The sequence below is a fragment of the Uloborus diversus genome, unplaced genomic scaffold (assembly GCF_026930045.1).
Source record: "Uloborus diversus isolate 005 unplaced genomic scaffold, Udiv.v.3.1 scaffold_692, whole genome shotgun sequence".
NCBI classification, from domain to species: Eukaryota; Metazoa; Arthropoda; class Arachnida; order Araneae; family Uloboridae; genus Uloborus; species Uloborus diversus.
In genome coordinates, this window is record NW_026558893.1 from 44,312 (window position 1) to 65,088 (window position 20,777).

General features: G+C 34.8%; 1 protein-coding gene across 1 annotated transcript in view; it reads right to left on the reverse strand.

Annotated features, from left to right (window-relative positions):
- LOC129233752 (vitamin D 25-hydroxylase-like) overlaps positions 1-20,777 on the reverse strand; it is a 49,776-nt gene that overhangs the window by 25,745 nt on the left and 3,254 nt on the right. The window contains exon 2 of the mRNA XM_054867731.1: positions 18,362-18,486. Within this exon, the coding sequence (XP_054723706.1) occupies positions 18,362-18,486 (125 nt within the window). The remainder of the gene's footprint in view (positions 1-18,361; positions 18,487-20,777) is intronic.

The following is a 20,777-nucleotide window of genomic DNA, read 5'->3' on the forward strand; positions in this document are numbered from 1 at the left end:
ATCTTTACTTAAGTGAAAACTTTGTTATTATGAAAAATAATAATAATGATGATAGTTTCAATTATGAGCTGAAATACAGTTAATGATATGCCATGATTAGTACTAAAGAGTGAATTAACTGATGGTTTTAAAATTAATTTAATTGTAATATTCGTTGTCATGGTACAGATTCACATTAAGACTGAAAGTGTAATGGGAAATATAGCATAGTGGTTAGCATACGTTTTTGCTAACTCAAAGTTTGGGTGTTCGATTCCCGACACTCTGTAAAATAAAAATAATTAAATTCGCGAAACTTTGGTTGTCTTGACAACCATTCGTCGAAATTATTCAAAGTCCGAAAAAAAAAAAAAAGAATCACCGAAAGAATGATAAATATAACAGAGTTGGGATTTATTTTTACAAGTATAATAAATGCATGAAAATAATAAAATGACAGTGTAAACGATTAATAACGCGATTAAAACATAACTCATGAAAATGTATAAATCATATTGAATATTAAAGCTGATTGATCTAACTTGTGAAAAATCTTCAAAATTGATCTGCATTTGTATGCAAATTGCATTGGCAGATGAAAAGAAGTTGATGGGGTGTATTTAATACACCGGGTTGGTTGGTGGGACCGTCAACTTAAAACATAAATTTATTTTGTAACAAAGTTCAGAAACGTAGGAAAAATCTTTCACGGTAAAAAAAAAAAAAAACGACAAAGTCCAGTATGTTTGTAAAAAAAAAAAAAAAAAAAAAAAAAAAAAACCACTTGAAATAGCTCTGTACAACTTCATGAGGATGGCATGACAAAAAGTATCACACATTCTTATGACAACAATTGTGACGTTTTGTCATACCCTAAACAGGTTGCCACTCGAAAACCATCGTATAAGGTTACGGAAAAATATTCTAAGTCCAAAAACTTTTCACGGTAAAAACGACAAAGTCTAAAAATATCCCTGTAACCTTTCACGGTAAAAACGCGAGCAAAAACGAGGAAGAGCAAAAAACTCGAGCGAAAATGTAGCCGAGCGAAAACGAGGAAGGGCGAAAATGTAGCCGAGCGAAAACGAGGAAGGGCGAAATCTCGGGAAAAAAACCCTCGTCACCTTCTTCAAGATTCAGGCGCAATGGACGGCGCAATAGACGGCGGCTATCATCAGGCGGAGGAGATGGACGGCGCAATATTGCGCATTGCGCCGGCTGCAGGGAAACCGGCCTTTTTACACTACTGACTTTCAGATTATTAAAAACACCTTAAACGCTGCCCTGGACATTTTGTCAGACTGGGCTTAAGCTAATGAATTTTCTGTGAACATAGACAAGACTAATTTTGAGTTTTTTACTGTGAGTACCAGACAGCACCAAATTAAGTTAGGATAAGCAGACAAGTGTCTTTAATGGGGGGTGCCAACTAACTGGGCTAATTACTTTGGCATTGCCCTGGACACAAAATTTAATCAGTGGGTCTCAAACATCATTAAAAGCGCTACTAGATGATTTTCTTTACTAACCTAAACTTGCTGGTGACCAAAGAAAGATAAGAGTCAAAGCAGTAGCCAGGATTTTGTTTCGGGGGGGGGGGGGGGTCTTAAATTTTCGCCAAAAAGACGAAAAAGTCGCGTGTTGCTATGATTTTTGAAGCATTATTGCTCAATGGTAGACATATGGTAAGGGGAGGGAGAAACAGAAAAATGAAAAAAATCGGAAGACGGGGAGGGGGGGGGGGCAGGCGGAATATTTGGTTGTTTTATTTTTTTTTCAAGAGTAATTTTACTGAATTACCAAGAGTTAAAGTTACCTACTTCATCAAAATATTTAAATGTGAGCAAATGCTCCCTCAGAAATTTAAGTTTATTATTATAATATCATTTAATCAAAATTCAATAATGTACAAATTTTGTAAGTACAGAAAATGATGTGTGATGTCGTAAATTTTGCAATTGAGAAAGATACCAATGCCAATGAGGACCTTTAATTGGCCCTCAAGTTGGGAGTATGAAATAGTAATATATCACCTATCACTTTTCATGAGCTTTGAAGGTCAGGAATGCCGAAATTATTGTTTGTATGGGGAGCAGACCTAGGAGTATTTTTTAATATTTTCAAATACATGCCAAACTGATACTCATTTTAAACGCAATTTCAAAAGACATTTTTTTTAAACGCAATTTCAGGCTATATTTGTTGGTAACACAAGGAAAAGGGTTTGGTTTGTGGTCACTCCCTTGTAAAGTTTGAAGCTTTAAAAACGCATTTGGGGCTGGATCGGAAAATTTTGTTATTGAAGTTTTAAAAACGCAATTTTAGGAACTTATTGATATATTAATGGAGGACATGGGCGCCCATATGCAAATTTGTAAATTGGGGGGGAGGGCCTCAGATATTTTAACCATGGTTTAGCAGGATATTTTTACCATGAAAACCGACTTCAGGACGGATTAGAGTCATTAAAATTTGACATTTTTAATAACTTATTCATTAATGGCTGGAGAAGAATTGTTTTTACATTTTTGCAAAGAAAACAGTACTAAAAGCAAGGAAGTTTAAATTTCTTAGGGGGGTGAGGCTCGAACCTCCACTTGCCCCCCCCCCCCCTATATGGACGCCCTTGAGGAGGAGGTGGTTGCTCCAACTCGGAAATTTTTATAAGTTGTAAGGTCTGCAAATGAGGACGCTGCAGGAGAAGAGAAGAGGTTCAGGAAGCTCTCAAATTTTTAACAATGAGACTTTAAAAACGCCATTAAAATTTTCTTTGTGTGAGCGTATGGGAAGGAGATAGAAATTTAGGAGCTTTCCTTTCGTAAAAAAACGTTCCAAAGTTCTCTTTGGTAACGTTAGACAAGGGGAAGACGTTCTCCAGGAAAAATTGTTTGCAATCGAAGTCCAAGAAATATGATTTTTGATTATGTTTGGTACGACGGCATATGGGGTGGGCAAGCGGTTGCTGTCCTCCCGTAAATTTTCAAAATCACGAAAATTTTCCAAAATTAAGAGCCTAAAAACCTAATTTTGGACAGTCCTCTGGCCTTGTCAAAAGGGTTAAAACCCTCTTTTGGATCAGTAGTAAGTGTCAGAAGTTGCTGCCGCGGCATGATCCGACTCTCGGGGCCATTCCGAAATCAAAAAATAAATAGGAGATGTATGAAATTGAAGGCCACTTTTTTATACCAAATGTGTCTTAAATATAGGGGCTGTTGCCCCAGAAAGTTTAAGGATTTGTAGTCTTGAAAATACATTTCTGGCGATCTTTGGTAATGTTTGAGGGAGAAGAGGTACGAGGGTGATTGAAGGGATCAGTAGATAAAGGTGTTAACTGACATTTAAAAAAAAAAAAATGAGTTTTGTTGATGGATGAAAGTTTTAAATGATTATATTTCATATAAGCTAACATTGAAAGTCCTATTCTGTGTATTTCCAGAGATTCTAGATGATAAAGGTGTTATCTGTCATAAAACCGTAAATTTTCTAGTGGTTAAAACTGTTTACGTATTTTAACACCTTCATCCACTAGAGGGCACCGTTTTTTCATAGAGTTAGCGCCGTTTTTGATTCGAACGTTGGCAGCAAACAGCTGTTGAGTTGATTCCTCTTGACTGATATGTATGTTTACAGTACTTTCTGAACGTGAGTACTGGTACTCTTTGCCATGTTAAGTGTCGTTTACAGTGTTCGTCTAAATTCAGTATTGATGACAGGACTTCCATACTAACTGAATTCAATAAACTGTATGTGAATGCTAAAAATTGTACACTTTTTAATAGTACTGAAAAGAATAGCATTAAAAGACAGAGCACAAGTGCTAGGAAAAGTAGGGCAGCGTCATACAAATATTATGTCACTTTCGACTGTCAAACTATAAATATTTGCAAGGACAGCTATGTGCTCTTAGTATGGTATTGGGGAAAAAAAGCTTGATATCATAAAAAACAGTATTTCAAATGGATTGTCAACACCACTACCAGATAAAAAGTGGCCATCACAGTTCAAGACTACACAAAGTGGAAAATGATGTGAAAGCATATGTAATGGAGCATATAAACAGTTTCCCAGCAGAAAGTTCACATTATTCCAGGGGCAGCAATCCTCACAGAAAATAACTTTCCCATCTTCTTAGTATCTCAAAAATGTATGCTTTATACAGTGGCTCCCAAAAGTCTTCGTACACCTACGACTTTCAACGAAATAGGCCCCATTTCATTGGTTAGAATTAATATTTCGGAATAGGTATTTAATTATAAGATCTATGATCCATTTTTAACAAAAACTACATGAAAAGTTTTTAAAAAATATTAAAACTTAATTTTTTAAAAATCAAAAACCAAAAAGTGCCGGAAATTTTATCTCACAAAAGTCTTCGTACACTTTATAAAATGTCTAAATATTATTGAATAATCTAACTTTTGATTAAGTTATTAATTAGTAGAATATCATACAGTATTCATAACACCTTTTAAACGTCTGGGAATAAATTTCATTCTTTTTCTTTCTTTTTTTTTTCGCGTAATTTCTGAGTAAGCGTTCAACCACACTTCGAGTCTTACTGCTTCTAACTCTATTTTCGTTTTAAAAGCCCTATTTTCGTAATCTAGCCTCCATATATCACTAAATACGTTACATTAAGTTAAAATTTGGAGATTGAGGGGGTATTTTCTAAATTTTAGGACAATTTTCGAGGCACTAGACGCAAACGTTGAAAAACATGTGCTTCTTATCGTTATCTTGATAAAAAACAAAGTTGTTTCCTACAACCAAATTTTTGACTCAGAGTTCAAAATTGGTTTTTAAAATATTTAAAGGAACAGCATGATTCATTATTTCATCAAAAAATTACAAACTACCAAGTCCTGATGCTAATATGCTCCCTTACACTAGAACACCTCCACCGTCCTGATTAACTGATCCAAATAAGTTCTTAAGATTAAGTCCCTAATTTTTTCTTCTACTTACAATTACACAAAAAAATAACCAAAAATGTTGAATTCATTTTTTATCTGTAAGTAAACGTGATTCTAAAACGTTTTTAGCTTATTTAGCATTGATTTGCGACGAAAATCGTAAGCTTTCTGTTTTTCGCATGACCAAGAAAATTTCTGCGGGAAGAGGTCCCATTTAATCCAGCTAATCAGAGAACTTGGCGAACTATTTTTAGGCTAAAATTAAATGTAAAATGTTTCATTTAACTCTGCATAAACTTTTACAGCACTCAAATGTGTATTTTTCATAATTTTTTTAACTTTAAATCTCCGATCACGTTTTGTCAACTTTGCCGGTTGACCTTTTCTTACCTTGTTTTCGGTCCAATTCCTTTCTTTAAAGCATTTTATCAAGCCCTTTACTATACAAACAAATAAATTAACTAATTTAGAGACATTTCAAACCAATTTACCACTACTGCGGGGGAAAAAAAATCAAAATTTGAATGGTGTTTGCGGTTTTTTACGAATACCAGCCATTTTACAATAATAAGCACAATATTAAGGAATAAATAAACAAAAAAAATAAAGCCAAATGACTTATAAGGGTTAACACAATGCAAAAATATTAATAAAACGGCATATGATAATTTTAATCAGGAATTTATTCGAAAATATTTGAGTGTACGATGACTTTTGTGGCGTGTTACTTCTCTGTCTCTTCTTTTTCTAACCCATTTCAAAAAGAAGTTTCGTCAATATTTTGAAAAAAACCAATGAGTTGTATTTAGAATGACATAGGAATGATGTGAAAAAATATTGGACTTCATATTCGAATTCAGTTTCGAGTTATTTTGGTTTTACTAAAGAATTTCAAAGTGTACGAACACTTTTGGGAGCCACTGTATATTGAACGATGTAACGAAAACTCACCAACGAGAAACCTTTTTTGTCAAAGAGTGGACATAAAGAGGTATTTTTACTAGCGAATTTAACTTGTCCTTTTCACAAACCAAGAAGCGATACATGTAGCACATGTGGTTCCGGGAATAATGATGAAGAATATGAAGAGAATTTCAAAGCTGCTTTCGAGTCAATCAAATTTGATAGGAAATATGCAAAAAGTAATAATGTTGTGGTCAATACCGTTGACTTACAACAGACTATGCCGTTGCCAAAATTAACTACATCAAAAGCCTTTTACTTGCGTCAGATGTGGTTCTACAATCTAGGAATACATATAATTTATAAAAATGTAGCCAAAGCCACATTTTGTACATGGACTGAAGATGTTGCCCATCGAAGAAGCTCAGAAGTCTGTAGTTCAATTTTAACGGCAATAGAAACAGATGATGAGCTGAAAACAAAAGACGGTTTAATAGTACGGAGTGACTCTTGTGCTGGTCAGAACAAAAACTTTGCAATGATCTGCCTCTATCAATTCCTTATATTGAAAGGTTATTTCAAATCAATTGACCACAAATTTCCAGAAGTGGGACATACATATCTAGATTCAGATGAGGATTTTGGAAGAATTGAGAAGGTTCTTAGAAAACACGAAACGATATATGTACCAGACCAGTATCAGGATATCATCCAGAGTGTATCTCGAAAAAACAAAGTGATTGATATGACAAACCATTTCCGCCCATACTGAAATGCTTGCAACAATTTTAAATTTAACAAACAAGAAGAAAAATTGTCTACAAGAGAAAGGTTTAGGGATGGGATCAGATGGATTCGGGTTGAAGAATATGAATCTTATCTATATAAGGAAAGTTATGATCAATCTTTGCCATTTAAAAGAGTAGATTTACTATGAAACAAGAAAATAGCATGTCCACTAAATACTGGTATTCGTCTTCCTAGAAAAATGGGTAAAACAGGAACTATGACAAAGGAAAAAGCTTAAAATCTTAAAGAGCAACAAAAGTTTGTTCCAGAGGAACATCAATGGTTTTACAGCACTATTATAAATGGAAATGATATGTAAATGACACTAAAGCTTATAAAAAAGTTTGTTTACTTTATTTGGTTATTAAAGCCAGAATATTGCGATGTTTTGTTAAATTCATAATTCAAAAAATGTGATTCAGATAGATGTTAGTGTATTTTATTACCATCATCCATTGACATGGTATGAAAAGTTTGATCCGAAATTTAGTGGATGAAGGTGTTAACTACATAAAAGTGATAAAAAAAACTCATTAATTGATGGTTTTCACAGCTGATCATTTTTATAATGGATATTTCTAACAAAAACCTAACATTTGCTACCAAAAAGAGAAATATTTTATCCATTGTATAAAAAATACTAGCCTTTGAACTTTGACTGCGTTTTTCTCAAAACAAATGATTTGTCAGTTAACACCTTTATCCACTGAGCTCTTCAATTGTAAAACCGCAATTGTTATATCTCTAAATAAAAGGGCGGTTCGGGAGCTCACCAACGGAATTTTTTAAAACTGTTTTAGAAGCTTTTTGGGAATGTTAAAGGAAGGAGAGATTCTAAGGCCCAACCCCGCAAATTTTCTTAATTCGTAGTTTTAAAAATGCATTTTTAGACAACTTTTGGTAATATAAAGAGAGGTTCAGGGGCGCTCCCCTGGTCCTTTTTTGAAATTGTATCTTTTAAAATACAATTGAGGCAGTGAGAAGCAAAGGAATGCAAGTAGAAAATTTGAAGTTTTGAGTAAAACGCGTTTAAAGATCAGATCCTAGGTAGGCTTTCATTGAAATTTTTTTTCTAAATCAAGCTGTATAGGGGAACCTACCAGGGCTACTAGTACGATATCTTGCCCCAAGATATAGGAGGAGTTCACCTACCATTTGTACTGGTAATCTCCAAATTTTTAATTTTTCCACTTGCATCCCTTTGCAACTGGATTGCCTCAATTGGTTACACTGCCTCAATTGTTGATTATCACCTATTGTGGTACGGAAAGGGGGGTTCGGAGGCTCTCCCCCGAAATTTTTCAAAATGATAGTTGCAAAAAAGCAGTTTTAAATGATCTTTGGTAATGTTAGGAGGAAGAGAGATTCGGTGTCATTTTTCCCCGGGAATTTTTTCGAAACTGAAATCTTCAGAATATGATTGCAAGACCATCTTTAGTAACGTTAAAGGGACCCGGCAATCTTTTCCAATTGAAGCTCCAAAAACTTAATTTTGGCTGACTTTCAATGATGTTTGGGGGAAGAGGTTTCGGAAGCTCCTCCTCCGGAAAATTTTCGAATTTTAAGCCGTAAAAAAATTTGGAAGAGAGCTTTTAAAACGCGGGTTTTAGAAGATCTTCGGTAATATTAGTAGGAAGAGAGGTTTGAGGGCCATCCTTCGGTAATTTTCGGAGAGCTCCAGCGGAAATTTTTTCGAAATTGAACCCCTAAAAACGATAGTTTAGACGATCTTTGGTGATATGGAGGGGGGGGGGACCATCTTGAATTTTTCCGAGATAAAGTGCGAAAAACGGAAATTTTCACAGCTTTTGCATTGCATGCAAGACTTTGAAAATTTTCGGAAGGGGGGACTGACCCCCCCCCCCCTCCTCTGGCTACAGCCTTGATAAGAATGACACTTTTTACAACTTGGATCTAAGTTAGTACCTTTTAGAACTTTTGTTTAAATTACTAGTGTTTCAAAAATTATGTGAAATTATCTGTTTATACAGCAAAAAAAAACATCATAAAGATGGCTGGGGCGAGTATTCTTGCCGAAACGGTTATATGACCTACCTGATTACAGGCTATTTGCCTCGTTGATGACTCGGCAGGGAAATGCCGCACATTTAATCTTACTTGTGTTGAAATAAACCCGAGAATTACCTTTGTTTACTTTCCTTTGCCAGAAAACTGTAAGATAGCGATGTATTATTCAAGTACGTGGCTGCATTAGGAGGTTTTTATTTTTAAATGTAAAAATAATATTATAGTATATTTTTAGTTACAACTTTCAAAAAACAAAGTTTACAAAATGTTCGAAAAGCTGAAAAATACGATGAAGTTTTATGAGATTAGAGAATGCTTTTCTGAGGATGAATGAATAACATTACTGTTTACATTTCCTTTTTTTTTTCCTGTGAAATACAGCATCCAGCTTGTTTAATTGCTGAAACGTTGCTTCAAATTATGGTAATTTCCCAACCTGCTGCTCGCGATCCCTTTGTGAAGTCGCGAAGTATTTCCCATGGGGTCGCAAACTTATTCTTACTTTTCAGATGCATACTGCCTCAAAGTTACAGTATAGGCGGGACCGAGAAAGTAGTGCGTCTTTCAAATATGCGTAGTCTGAGACATTATTTTCCATTAAATAATTGTCATTAATTTTAATGATTAAATGAAAATCAATTGATTGATAAGACAAAGAATATGTGATTGAGGCAAATATTTTGCGTTATTACGCATTAAATTTAAATTAATGTTTTTTGTTTATTAAAGCAAAATAAAGCAAACAAAACATTCATGCAATGAATTCTGTCTAGGCCATGAGATAAAAGCAAACCACGTAACTCCGAGTTTGTGTAATTCGCGGTAGCGTACGTCGATGTATTTCTGTATTACAGTTAAGAAACTTTTATAGAAGGAAAAAAAAGCAATGCTGTTAGTGGTTAATTTTATTCATGAAAATGCATCCAGCGGACTCTCTCTAATCTGAACACTAATAGGACCGAACAAAAGTGTTCAGATTATGGGGGTGTTCATTAAAGAGGAAGATTAAAAAATGCATGTATATGTATCCTATTGCGTTAGTGTACGTGTTCAGTACCTTGCCTAGTGAGCTATACCAGTTACTGAGATAGTGGTGCTGAATTTTGGATTGGTGGCTAGTGCAATGTCTTACTCAACCGCAGTAGGACCTAAGCTCTTGCATTTGTTTAAAAAAATTAATGTAACATTCTACAATAAAGTATTAAAAAACAGCTATCGGTACAATACCTGAAAAAAAAAAGTTATTTTTAATCTGTTTTTGCATTGTGTTTTCTCATGCAACTTACGTGTTATCATCCAAGTGAAAATGCTTCGGGGTGATTCTCAGCCGCATTTTGCTTGAAGGTAATCGTACTGTAAAGTTCTTGAATACAATTTGACACAATGGTTGGAGTTTTGAAATATAGTTCATTGGCAGAAACTTCAGGCTCTCATATTGCTAAGCTGGATGATTTCTTGTGATTAGTGATTGCAATACCGGTATACCGAATACCGGTATTTCTTGGTATTTTTCAATTTCGTAATACCGGTATTAGCTGAGGTAAAATACCGGTATTTCGGTATTAGCTGAAAATGAGAAAATATTTTTCGAGTTTAAGAGCTTTCAATTTAACTTATTACATATCTGCTGTTATTTTTAACGAGCATTTCTTTTTGGATGAGACAGTACCAAAATCAACCCATTGATGAACAGATTTGGCTTCAAAAGCAGGAACTTGTAGAATATTCATTAATAAAAGTAGCGGAAAGATTACTAAATGGTGTTTTCATCACTGAATGGTTTGATGAATCACATTTTCTTGCGTTTGTGTACACCATATTTTCATTTTTTCCATTTCATTGATCTCTTTCACTCACTTGCTATTTTGTTAAAGTTAATTTCATGTGTAATTACGAATGTATTTGTGTTGTGCTATGAGTAATGTATTCCAACCATCAATTGCAGCAATGCTTTATGATATATTTATTAAAAAAAATTGTCTCTTCTGCACTGAATTTTGAGAAAAACCTCGTCTTTTTGGTAATTTGTTTTCACCGGAATGGGTGTTCTGTATTGTCTCGCTATTTAGCTGTATGCTTGGCGAGAAAACACTTACTGTTTGACCACAGATTGTATGGAATTGGCAAACATCCAGTTAAGGCGACTCCATCTGAATGAGGGGAAAAATAAAAATTTTATGCGCGTATTCCGTTCATTTAAATGAGGCTCTGCTTAATTTAGAGGCTAACTGACATCCCTGAAAACTAATAGATGCTTCCATTTCCGCGTGTAAACCGGATGTTTGCTTTTCCATACAATCCGTGGTTAGACAGTTGCAGTTGTACAGTGCCTTAAAAATTTGCATGAAGGAAAAGCAAACCTAGTGAATATTTTCAGATATTTACATAATCGTTAAGAATTTGGAAGAGAAAACGATAGCAAATAATGAAAGAAAACGATAACAAATAATGAAAAAATTCTCTCTTGAAGAAAAATTACAAATTAAAAAAAGTACTACGCACAATACAAGAGAACAATACGAAAAAAAAAAATGTCCAAAACCAGCCCGCAAGAGACCGAATTATTTGCAGATGAAGTACTTCGAAGGGATTAGAGGAGGTGTATTGCGCATTATTAACAGTACCAGCTACCTGCGTGAATTCAGAAAGAGTATTTTCACCTGCAGGAAAGTTGAGCTCTAAAATGAATTCCAGACTTGGAAACAATTCAATAGATTCATTATGTTTTTTACAACTATTGATTTTTTATTATGATATTTGTTCCTTCATTTTATATTTGTTCGCAATACGTTTTCATAAATAATGAAATTTTCGTCCAAAATTATGAAATGTGGCAACAAAAGAGTATGTTTTCTAGCATTTTTTGAAAAATTTCAAATACCGGTATTCTGGTATCACGTTTTAAAAATACCGAATACCGGTATTGGATTTTTGGTCCGGAATTGCAATCCCTACATGTGATGCAGTAATATCCAGGAAAATAATTTTTCTTCATCCTCTCTCCATTTTCTCTTTAATGCCATTCAATCATTGCTAAAATCGTGAATGTATTTCAAACTTTTCAATTTGACTCATAAGACTTCCCGAGCACCGATTGCGAACGTGTTTAGTAAGAGAGATAGTAAATGAGGGGGGGTTAAAAATAGCGTTCATAATACTGAGGTGTTCATATTATAGGGTGTTCAGAGTACACAGAAGTCAGCCTATGTTAAGTCTATGGAGTTTCGCCGGGACCATCAAAATGTATTCGAAAAATCGGGTTGTTCACACATTAGAGAGTGTTCAGATAGAGGGAGTGCACTGTATTTTAAATGTGTTTCTAAAAAATGTCATAAAGTTTTTATTTTATAAACAGCTAATCGTATTATGTTACTTTTTGTAACTTAATGAACTTTGATTTTGTATAACTCGTGTTTACCACAAATGCATAGCAAATTGAAGAATCAAAAATCGAGTAAAAGAATTTTGAAATTGTCGAAATATATGCTAAAAATCACAATAAATATCTTTTTTCTGATTTCTACAATTGATGCGTGTTACTAACATCATTACGCATAAATAAAATGCAATAAGCATTTTATTTATGTGTAAATTTAATTATTGCGTTGCTGATTTAAAATTTATTAAGTTAATATTGTTAATACTTTTTGCTTATTATAACAAGTTTGGTAATGTTGCCTCAAGAGGGGCATTTAACGTGATGCAGTGGGGCGAATGAGGTCGTTTCCAAAATTTTAAAAGTATTTTTTTCTGAAAGAGCATGCTTAAAAATATATGACCTGACCATTTTTTAAATAATTTATTCAAGTTTAATATTTTAAAAAAATTACTTGCTTTACTAAGCTTTCATTGTTTACGTTTCTGTCGTGTGACATCACAAATAATGAAATGCTATTCAGTGTTGCCATTCACGGAGAAAAATATTTAATTCGCATCTTGACTCACTTGTATTGGCAACGATATGGTTGATAGCAAGTGTAGAGCGCAATATTTAATTCGCTTCTTGATTATCATAACGTGGAAACGTGGTAGAATGATGCGTCAAATTGCATCATTTGTGTCGTCATAAAGACCACGCCTTGTTTTCAAAATCAGACATTTTAAAAAATTAATTAACAAAATAACTGTTGGGAAAATGAAAGTATTTTCATGGTCCATGTTTTTTTTTTTTTTTTTAATCTACTCATTCTATCAATTTCAGTGACTAAAAGTAGTACTTTTGACTGAAGGAAACAACCCCATTGTCTCGCTGTCAAGGTAATGTGTCGCAAAGCTTCAGTTTTGTTCTTTCTTCTTTGCTATGAAAAACTTAGTTCATATTTTTTGGTCATTTTAGATTTTACACAGCATGTGGACCTATATTATAGTCCAGTCATTTGGTCGGAAAAAAAAGGGTTACCTAGAAAGTTTTCCAAGAGTTTTGAAAATTGGTAATTTTATAGATTTTGATGTGCTCTTTTCGAATTTCCACTTTGCCACCTCGTATCTTTGCCGCTCGCGCCGCCATATTGAAAAAATGGCGTCTAAAAGCGGTATTTTGATGATATCTCCGTTCTGACTTATTTTTCGATAAAAACATATTTTACAAAATTAAGCTAGAGAAAATTTCCTACAATTTATGTCACAACAAATTTTTTGTAAAATAAATAGCTTCAGCGTACGAGTGCCACCAAAGTATTATTTACTACTTTGAGGTTTAGTTATCATAACACATCGAGGAAACGAAGAGTTTAATTTATAAGCATATAGTACAAACACAAATTCTATCGATTTACAAGTTAATTTACTAACTGTATGAAAACTCACAATCCACAAATTAAAATTCTTTTTGTGGGTAGAAATGAGCGAGAGGAAAAATGCAATACGGAAACCAAATTCCATTTCAATTATTTCTTCCTATCTGCACTAAAACACCGAAATAGACTCTTCCAACCAGGCGTCACGATGATTCCCCCCTCTCTCCCTTTCCGAAATTTCTACCGGTAGAACTCAATAAAATATTTTAGTCTGCGTCATCAGTATACTTGTTACGAAAAAATTATTGAAAAAATGGCGTCTAAAAGCGGTATTTTGACCATATCTCCTTTCTGACTTATTTTACGACAAAAAAATCATATACAAAATTAATTTAGGCATTTTATATATTAATTTACATACAAAATTAAACAAGAAAAATTTCCTACAATTTATATCATAAAGGTTTTTTTTTTTTTTTTTTTTTGCAAAATAAATAATTTATGCGTATACGAGCGCCGAAAAGTGTTATTTAACAGCATTTTCGCGTAGGTATGTTTGATCGACCAAGACTGGGTTACTGGTTCACCGTCTTCAGTATCGATTGAGACGTCATGCAGTTTCTTCGACATCATCTGCGATGGGATCATCAAATTCATCATGAGCTTCTTCGTTTTCTATCCCATCATTCGTTTGCTCGAAAACAGTCTCCGTTTCTTTCTCCTCATCGCTATTATGTGATAAACTTTGCGAATTCTCACAATTACCACCTGTACGATTAGTACACATAACGAAGCATTTTAACCCGGCTTTTCTGCATCCACAGGCTTTTTGACATCTTTTTTTGCATTTGCAAGAAATAAGTCTTAGTAAGGTTTGCGGAACTGGAGGGTCAAGCGTATAACAGGAATCAACCCATTCTTATTTCTATTCCACCCCCACTGCTCTGGTTTTTTTTCATTCCTACACCACTGCTGAATCTGGTGATAAGATTGAAAAGAATGTTGTCTTGCTGCTGCTTCTGTTGGAGGTAAAGACGAAATATTAAATTTACTTTTATATGCGGATTTTACAAAGCACTCATAACTGTAGGCGTTTAAAATCATGTTTTTCTTGCTTTTTTTTACTTTTCACTTCACTGAAACCGTATAAGTCAAGAAAGAAGTCTTCTCCAGCTTTAGCAATGATCTCTGGATCAGCATTTGGATTTTTAAATGCTTTAACAGATTCACTTAAATTTGGATTTTTTTTCGTAGTACATTAAAAAATTTCGTTTTTCCTTGATTGAAAAGGGCACATGTTGTCTCACAGTCACTGAAGGCATGCAAGAATAAAATATGATCTACGGCTGTCTTATCTATGATACTGTCAGTTGTATATATTTGTTGCGAAATTTTTCCTTTTCCTGGTTTGAGCATATATATGTTGGATCGCTTAGATAGAGCTGTCAAGAGAATAAGAAGATCTTCGCCTACAACAATTACGAAATCGAATGCTGAAGAAACACTTATCACAGTATTGATTATTAAAGTGTCTGCATCTTCTGTAGCTTGTTTGACGACAATATTAATAAAAAAAAAAACTTTCTGATATAAATTGTAGGAAATTTATCTTGTTTAATTTTGCATGTAAATTAATATATATATATATATAATGCATAAATTAATTTTGTATATGATTTTTTTGTCGTAAAATAAGTCAGAAAGGAGATTTCGTCAAAATACCGCTTTTAGACGCCATTTTTTTCGATAATTTTTTCGTAACAAGTATACTGATGACGCAGACTAAAATATTTTATTGAGTTCTACCGGTAGAAATTTCGGAAAGGGAGAGAGGGGGGGAATCCACGTGGCGCTTGCACTGTAAAAAAATTCCGAAACGTTACTGGTTATTTCCGTGGAACGTTTCGGGATTTCAGAGGTTTTCACCTATTTCCCCAAAAAATCAAGTTTCTTCGCAAAAAAGTTTCCTGAATTCCTAAAAGATGCACGAATGCAGACCTTACACTGGAGTGAAAAATATTTTTTGCTACCAGTTTAAATATTGACGGAGCGTGTTTATTAAGTGCATCGGCTTTTGATTGTTTATGGCCCGTCCGGATTGACTAAGCTTCCAATAAGAGCAAATACGTCACTGGATAGCTACAGCCTTGCGAACAGGAATTGCAGGCAAGGAATATGCTTGGTTCTTGCTTGCAATTTTGCCACGGTAAGCTTAGCCGTGGTTGCTCTAGTGTTTCTGGAGCTTTTTTGGTAAATCAGGAATGTTCTAATCATATAAATTAAACCTATGTAGTTTTTCTAGAAGGTTCACGACTGGCTTTAATAGGGGAGATTTCTTAATATTTCAGAAAGGTTACTGACTTTTATCGGAAAATGTTCCTGGTTTTTGCAAGATATGTTCCTGGCTGAAATTGGGCACATCAGCTGCCTATTATTTTCCAGGAACGTTTCTGAATCGTATTTACAGTGTGGTTGGAAGAGTCTATTTCGGTGTTTTAGTGCAGATAGGAAGAAATAACTGAAATGGAATTTGGTTTCCGTATCGCCTTTTTCCTCTCGCTCATTTCTACCACAAAAAGAATTTTAATTTGTGGATTGTAAGTTTTTATGCAGTTAGTAAATTAACTTGTAAATTGATAGAATTTGTGTTTGTACTATATGCTTATTAATTAAACTCTGCGTTTCCTCAATGCGTGATGATAACTAAACCTCAAAGTAGTGTGGAACGACTTATTCTGCGGTAACGCGTGTTAAATAATACTTTGCGGCGCTCGTACGTCGAAGCTATTTATTTTACGAAAAAATTGTTGTGACATAAATTGTAGGAAATTTTCTCTAGTTAAATTTTGTAACATATGTTTTTATCGTAAAATAAGTCAGAACGGAGATATCATCCGAATACCGCTTTTAGACGCCATTTTTTCAATATGGCGGCGCGAGCGGCAAAGATACGAGGTGGCAAAGTGGAAATTCGAAAAGAGCACATCAAAATCTATAAAATTACCAATTTTCAAAACTCCCGGAAATTTTTCCAGGTAAAACTACCAGATGACTGGACTATTAAGAGATACAGGAGATATTGTCTTTTAGTTTTCATTAACATATATATATTTTTTAATTATATAAGTTTAAGCGGCGTGATTGCCCAACTTACTCTTATCGCTTTTAACTCATATACTCAGCCGATATTTGACTATGGTGCTGAGTTTTTGATCACTGCCTCTGATAATACTTGATCCAAACTTGATGTTGCTCAAAATAATGCCCTCAGACTCATAATTAAGGGATCGTTCTCAACACCTAACTTTGCTATGAAATTACAGACCGGTATTACTTATTGCTTAAACGACGGACGACTCTATACGATCGGGCTCTTGGAGAAAAATTATTACGTAAAGAAGGTTTTTGGTCTAAATATCGTCCTAATGCTCTAAGACTTAAAACAGAACGTACTTTTTTGCCAGAGAGTATCAGAAATTTACCGGTTTCATAGACATTCCGAGTACCAGCCTCTTTCAGAACTATTTGCGGGTATGATGAAATATGGTTTATGATCTTGTTCTCCCTGCTCAGAAGGTACTATTTTGTCAAGTAGAACTCAAAATAGAGGCTCTTTCCCTAATTTATGAAATATGCCTGGTTTGTAAGTGGATATGTGCTTACACCGATGGCTATGCTGAGCGAACTTCTGGAAGAACGGGCTCTCTGATATGAAGGTTTTCTCGGAAAAAACCTTCGATTTTGGACTCTGAACATTTGGATGGAGAAATAATTTCAATTTAAATAGCTCTTCAAAAGATTATACAGATAAATGGTGAGAAATTTGTGTCGTTCATTGACTGGGGCAAGCTGCAATTTACCGAACAGCCATTGAGTTTCAGTATAAGAACATCATTAAACTGGCTTCTTTGTCTAGTGGTCAGAGAAGTCTGACAGCGATGTGGAGGTCTCGAATTCAAATCCCGTATCGGTCATGGATGCATTTTCTCTTTCCTCTCCTTGTTCTTCCTTTGTGTGAATGTGTTGTTATGCTGTGAATGGTTGCCTATCCTCAGGTCCTTATGGCTTGTGTGTACTATGGAAGTCGGACTTCACACCAACTTACGGCACAATGGGAAAAGTAAAGCAGCGTACCCCAAAACTTGCCAACCTAGCTGGCACAAGTCAACAACAACAACAACAGAACATCCTCAATAATCTTCTAACTTCTGGTCAGGAGATCGTTCAACGATGGATTCGTAGTCATTGTGGCGTGTGGGGTAATGAAAATGCGGAAAATTTCGCAAACGATGCTCCTTTCTTGACCCCGCCTTGTGTTCCTTGCTAATCTGCGAAACATTAAACTTTTTTTCAAGCAAAAAAATTAATGTGCACCGTGCAACTTCCAACAGGGAAAAAAGTATTGGCAAATCTTGGGCTAGCCTTTCTTTATACTGCCTTCGCAGTGACTTCCCTAGAGTTATTGATATCTCTTCGTTCCGTTTGCTTTCCCATGACCTTCTGTAGGTGCATTTTCATCGTTTTGAACTTGTAAACTCTTCTAGCTGCATTTTTTGTGGCAAGGGAATTAACATGAATGGCGGGCACCTATGGAACTGCTCTACTCTCCGAGATGTCCATAGTTCTACCTTCTTTAAGACCTGCTTAAGAAGGAAATCCCTCCCGGAATTTTTTCATATTTATATTGGACTGCAAGACTTCTCGTGCTAGAAAGATCTAATAGTTAATCTTTTACCTTAACTATTGAATTACGTAATTGAAAGAGAAAACAAAAGGATTGTTCAGACTGGCTCACTGCCATCTCGGTTCCAGTCTTCGAATTGGAATAGAGGTTCTTCATAGAATTTTAGGTTAATGAGGCTCTTTAAAAATAGGTCTACTACATAATGAAGTCCGTTTAAGATCAGGCAATAAACGAATTTTTGTAACTCAAAGCAGTTGATATATAGAAAAATGTGAGAAGCCCCAAATTCGAGTATATTATGACTTTTATGGTAAGAGCTTTTAACTTACCTACTCCATCTGGTAAAAAGTCGAAAATCTTCTCCGGTCGATCAGTAGTTGAAGACAGACTGAAAGCTTCCTTCACAGCAATGTAATCTCCCAGCACCACCACATAAGTTTGTCCGAGGTATAAACTAAAAAGAGTAACTGAATAAAATAAGTGATCCTCTAACCTATACTTAAAACATTTAACAAAAACAAATGAAGTCTTCCCTATATGGTGCTTCAGAGCTCGTGGACATTGAGCAAGGGCAGATCCAGAATTTTTTTAAGGAGGAGCCGATTAATTTTTTTACTTACCTCTTACTATGCATCAGATTGACACTTTGCTTGGGAAGGGAAACGCAACCACATTAATTTTACTTAAAATAGCTAAAATAGAGATTTAGTCAAGGAGAGGGAGGCGGGAGGTCCTCGAACGTAATCTCTTCCTTGTCTTTTATCAAAAATGTTCCAAAATTGCGTTTTTATAGCTTCAACTTTGTAATAATTCCGGGGGAATGCTTTAAACGTCCCCTGACATTATCGAGAGTCATCAAAAATTTGTTCTGTTTTTTTTTTTTTTTTTGGAATTTACGTTTTAAAAAATGACCGGAGGAATTTACGTTTTTAAAAAATTACGTTTTAAAGAATCCCTGACCCACATCTCTTTCTTAACGTCATCAAAGATGGACTTTTCTCCGCACGCACCCCACCTCTTAGCCGTAGGCCACACTTACTTTTTGGGACCTTAATTCCGAAATCGGTGCAAGGTCCCTCAAGGAAGGGGCGTTCTCCCCTTTCTTGTATCTGCCCTTGACATTGAGCTACATTATAGTACTGACTGGATCAGTACCGCAGCAAAGAAAAAAAAAAAGAAAAGAAAATCATGAAAAATTTTTAATTCAATGAACAAATATGGTCGTGGAATCTCTTGTATGGGAAATTCATGCACTTCTCGAATGAACAAGATCTTAAAATCTTATAGTTTTGTGTGATACACTCTTACCTTGAATATTGCAGTACTGTTTGAGATCCTTATTGTAATAGAAAATTTAAAATCCTTGAAAATATTACGTCTAAATTTGTTCATTACTTACAAAATAAGTGTGTCAAATAAGACCAACCAAAGATTCAGGGAATAATGTCTCGCTCATTTATGATTCAATTTTTTCCAATTATTGTACATTCAGCAAATGACTGAAAAAAAAAGTAAGGAAGAAAGATAAATCATTCCTAGTGAAAACTTAAGTTCAAATTATGCTTGACAGCAGTTTTACGATATTGGTGAACTGGCCTTATCAGAAACACTGGTCCCTAATAAGGCAAGATCCGGGGGGGGGAGGAGGGGGGGATAAAACGTCATAAAATGCTGTTAAACAAAAAAAAATCTTTATTGTCAATATAAAACTATACTAAACCACATTTAGTAAACTTAGACACATTAACAACAATGCCATAGAAAACTTCAATGAAAAGGAGCGAGCTCAATCGTAACATTCGCGGCACTGAAAAGTCGTTAATTTCTGGGAGTTTTCCCCCTCAACCATTTCTACGAACAGTTCAGGCACATACGTGCAGCATACGTATATGCAGCACATCTTTACCCGATCCTTCCGTGTCTTAATAAAGACGCCGGGGCCCTAATAATACCAATCATGGCCTTTATATGTTGCAGTCTACTTATCTAGGTTTATCAAATCCCATGGGAAAATTAGGTTACACTGTGACATTTTTCTTTTTGAATTCGTAAACTTCATAAACTAGGCTTTCTAGAACAGTTAAAAGTAACATTTTCTGAAAAATAAGATCAGAACTATTCTCTTTTGAAACAACTGCTGCTGCTACAGTTTTGCCTGTTGATAACAAATTGCTTAGTGTTAACGCTTTATCACTAGTTAGGCTTTCTTATGGCGATAAAATCATGATCTAGCTATCCTATATTTTTGCTACCCAACATAGAAAAAAAAGAGGGTGGGCGGGGGGGGGGACTTGTTAGTCTACAGGTGCACCCCCTTATTAAAAAACTAGTTACTTTGTTTTCAGATTCACTTTCTACTATTTATGGAGTTTTACGAGCTAAGCCCGAAACATAGTTATGCATTTTTTATCACTCTTTACACGTTCATTGTATTCTATTGTTTTGCGTTATTAGGGGCGGATGCAAGGAGTGGGTCATGGAGGTCATGAACACCCCTCCCCCTCAAAAAAAATGTCGTCTGTTTTAGCCATCCCATCGGGTTCAAATAGTTCGTGAATAAAATATAAACAATTAAAGTAATGTTTTCAATTCACTAACTATTTTTAAAAGTAAATATTTGAAATACTACTTCCTTTCATTGCGTATAAAATTAGTAGCATTTATGCTCTATCAGGTGCCTTTTTCCGTTCCGTTTTGGTGCTTTTTATTGACACCCAAGCAGTTTCAAAAATAGTTCGCATCCGA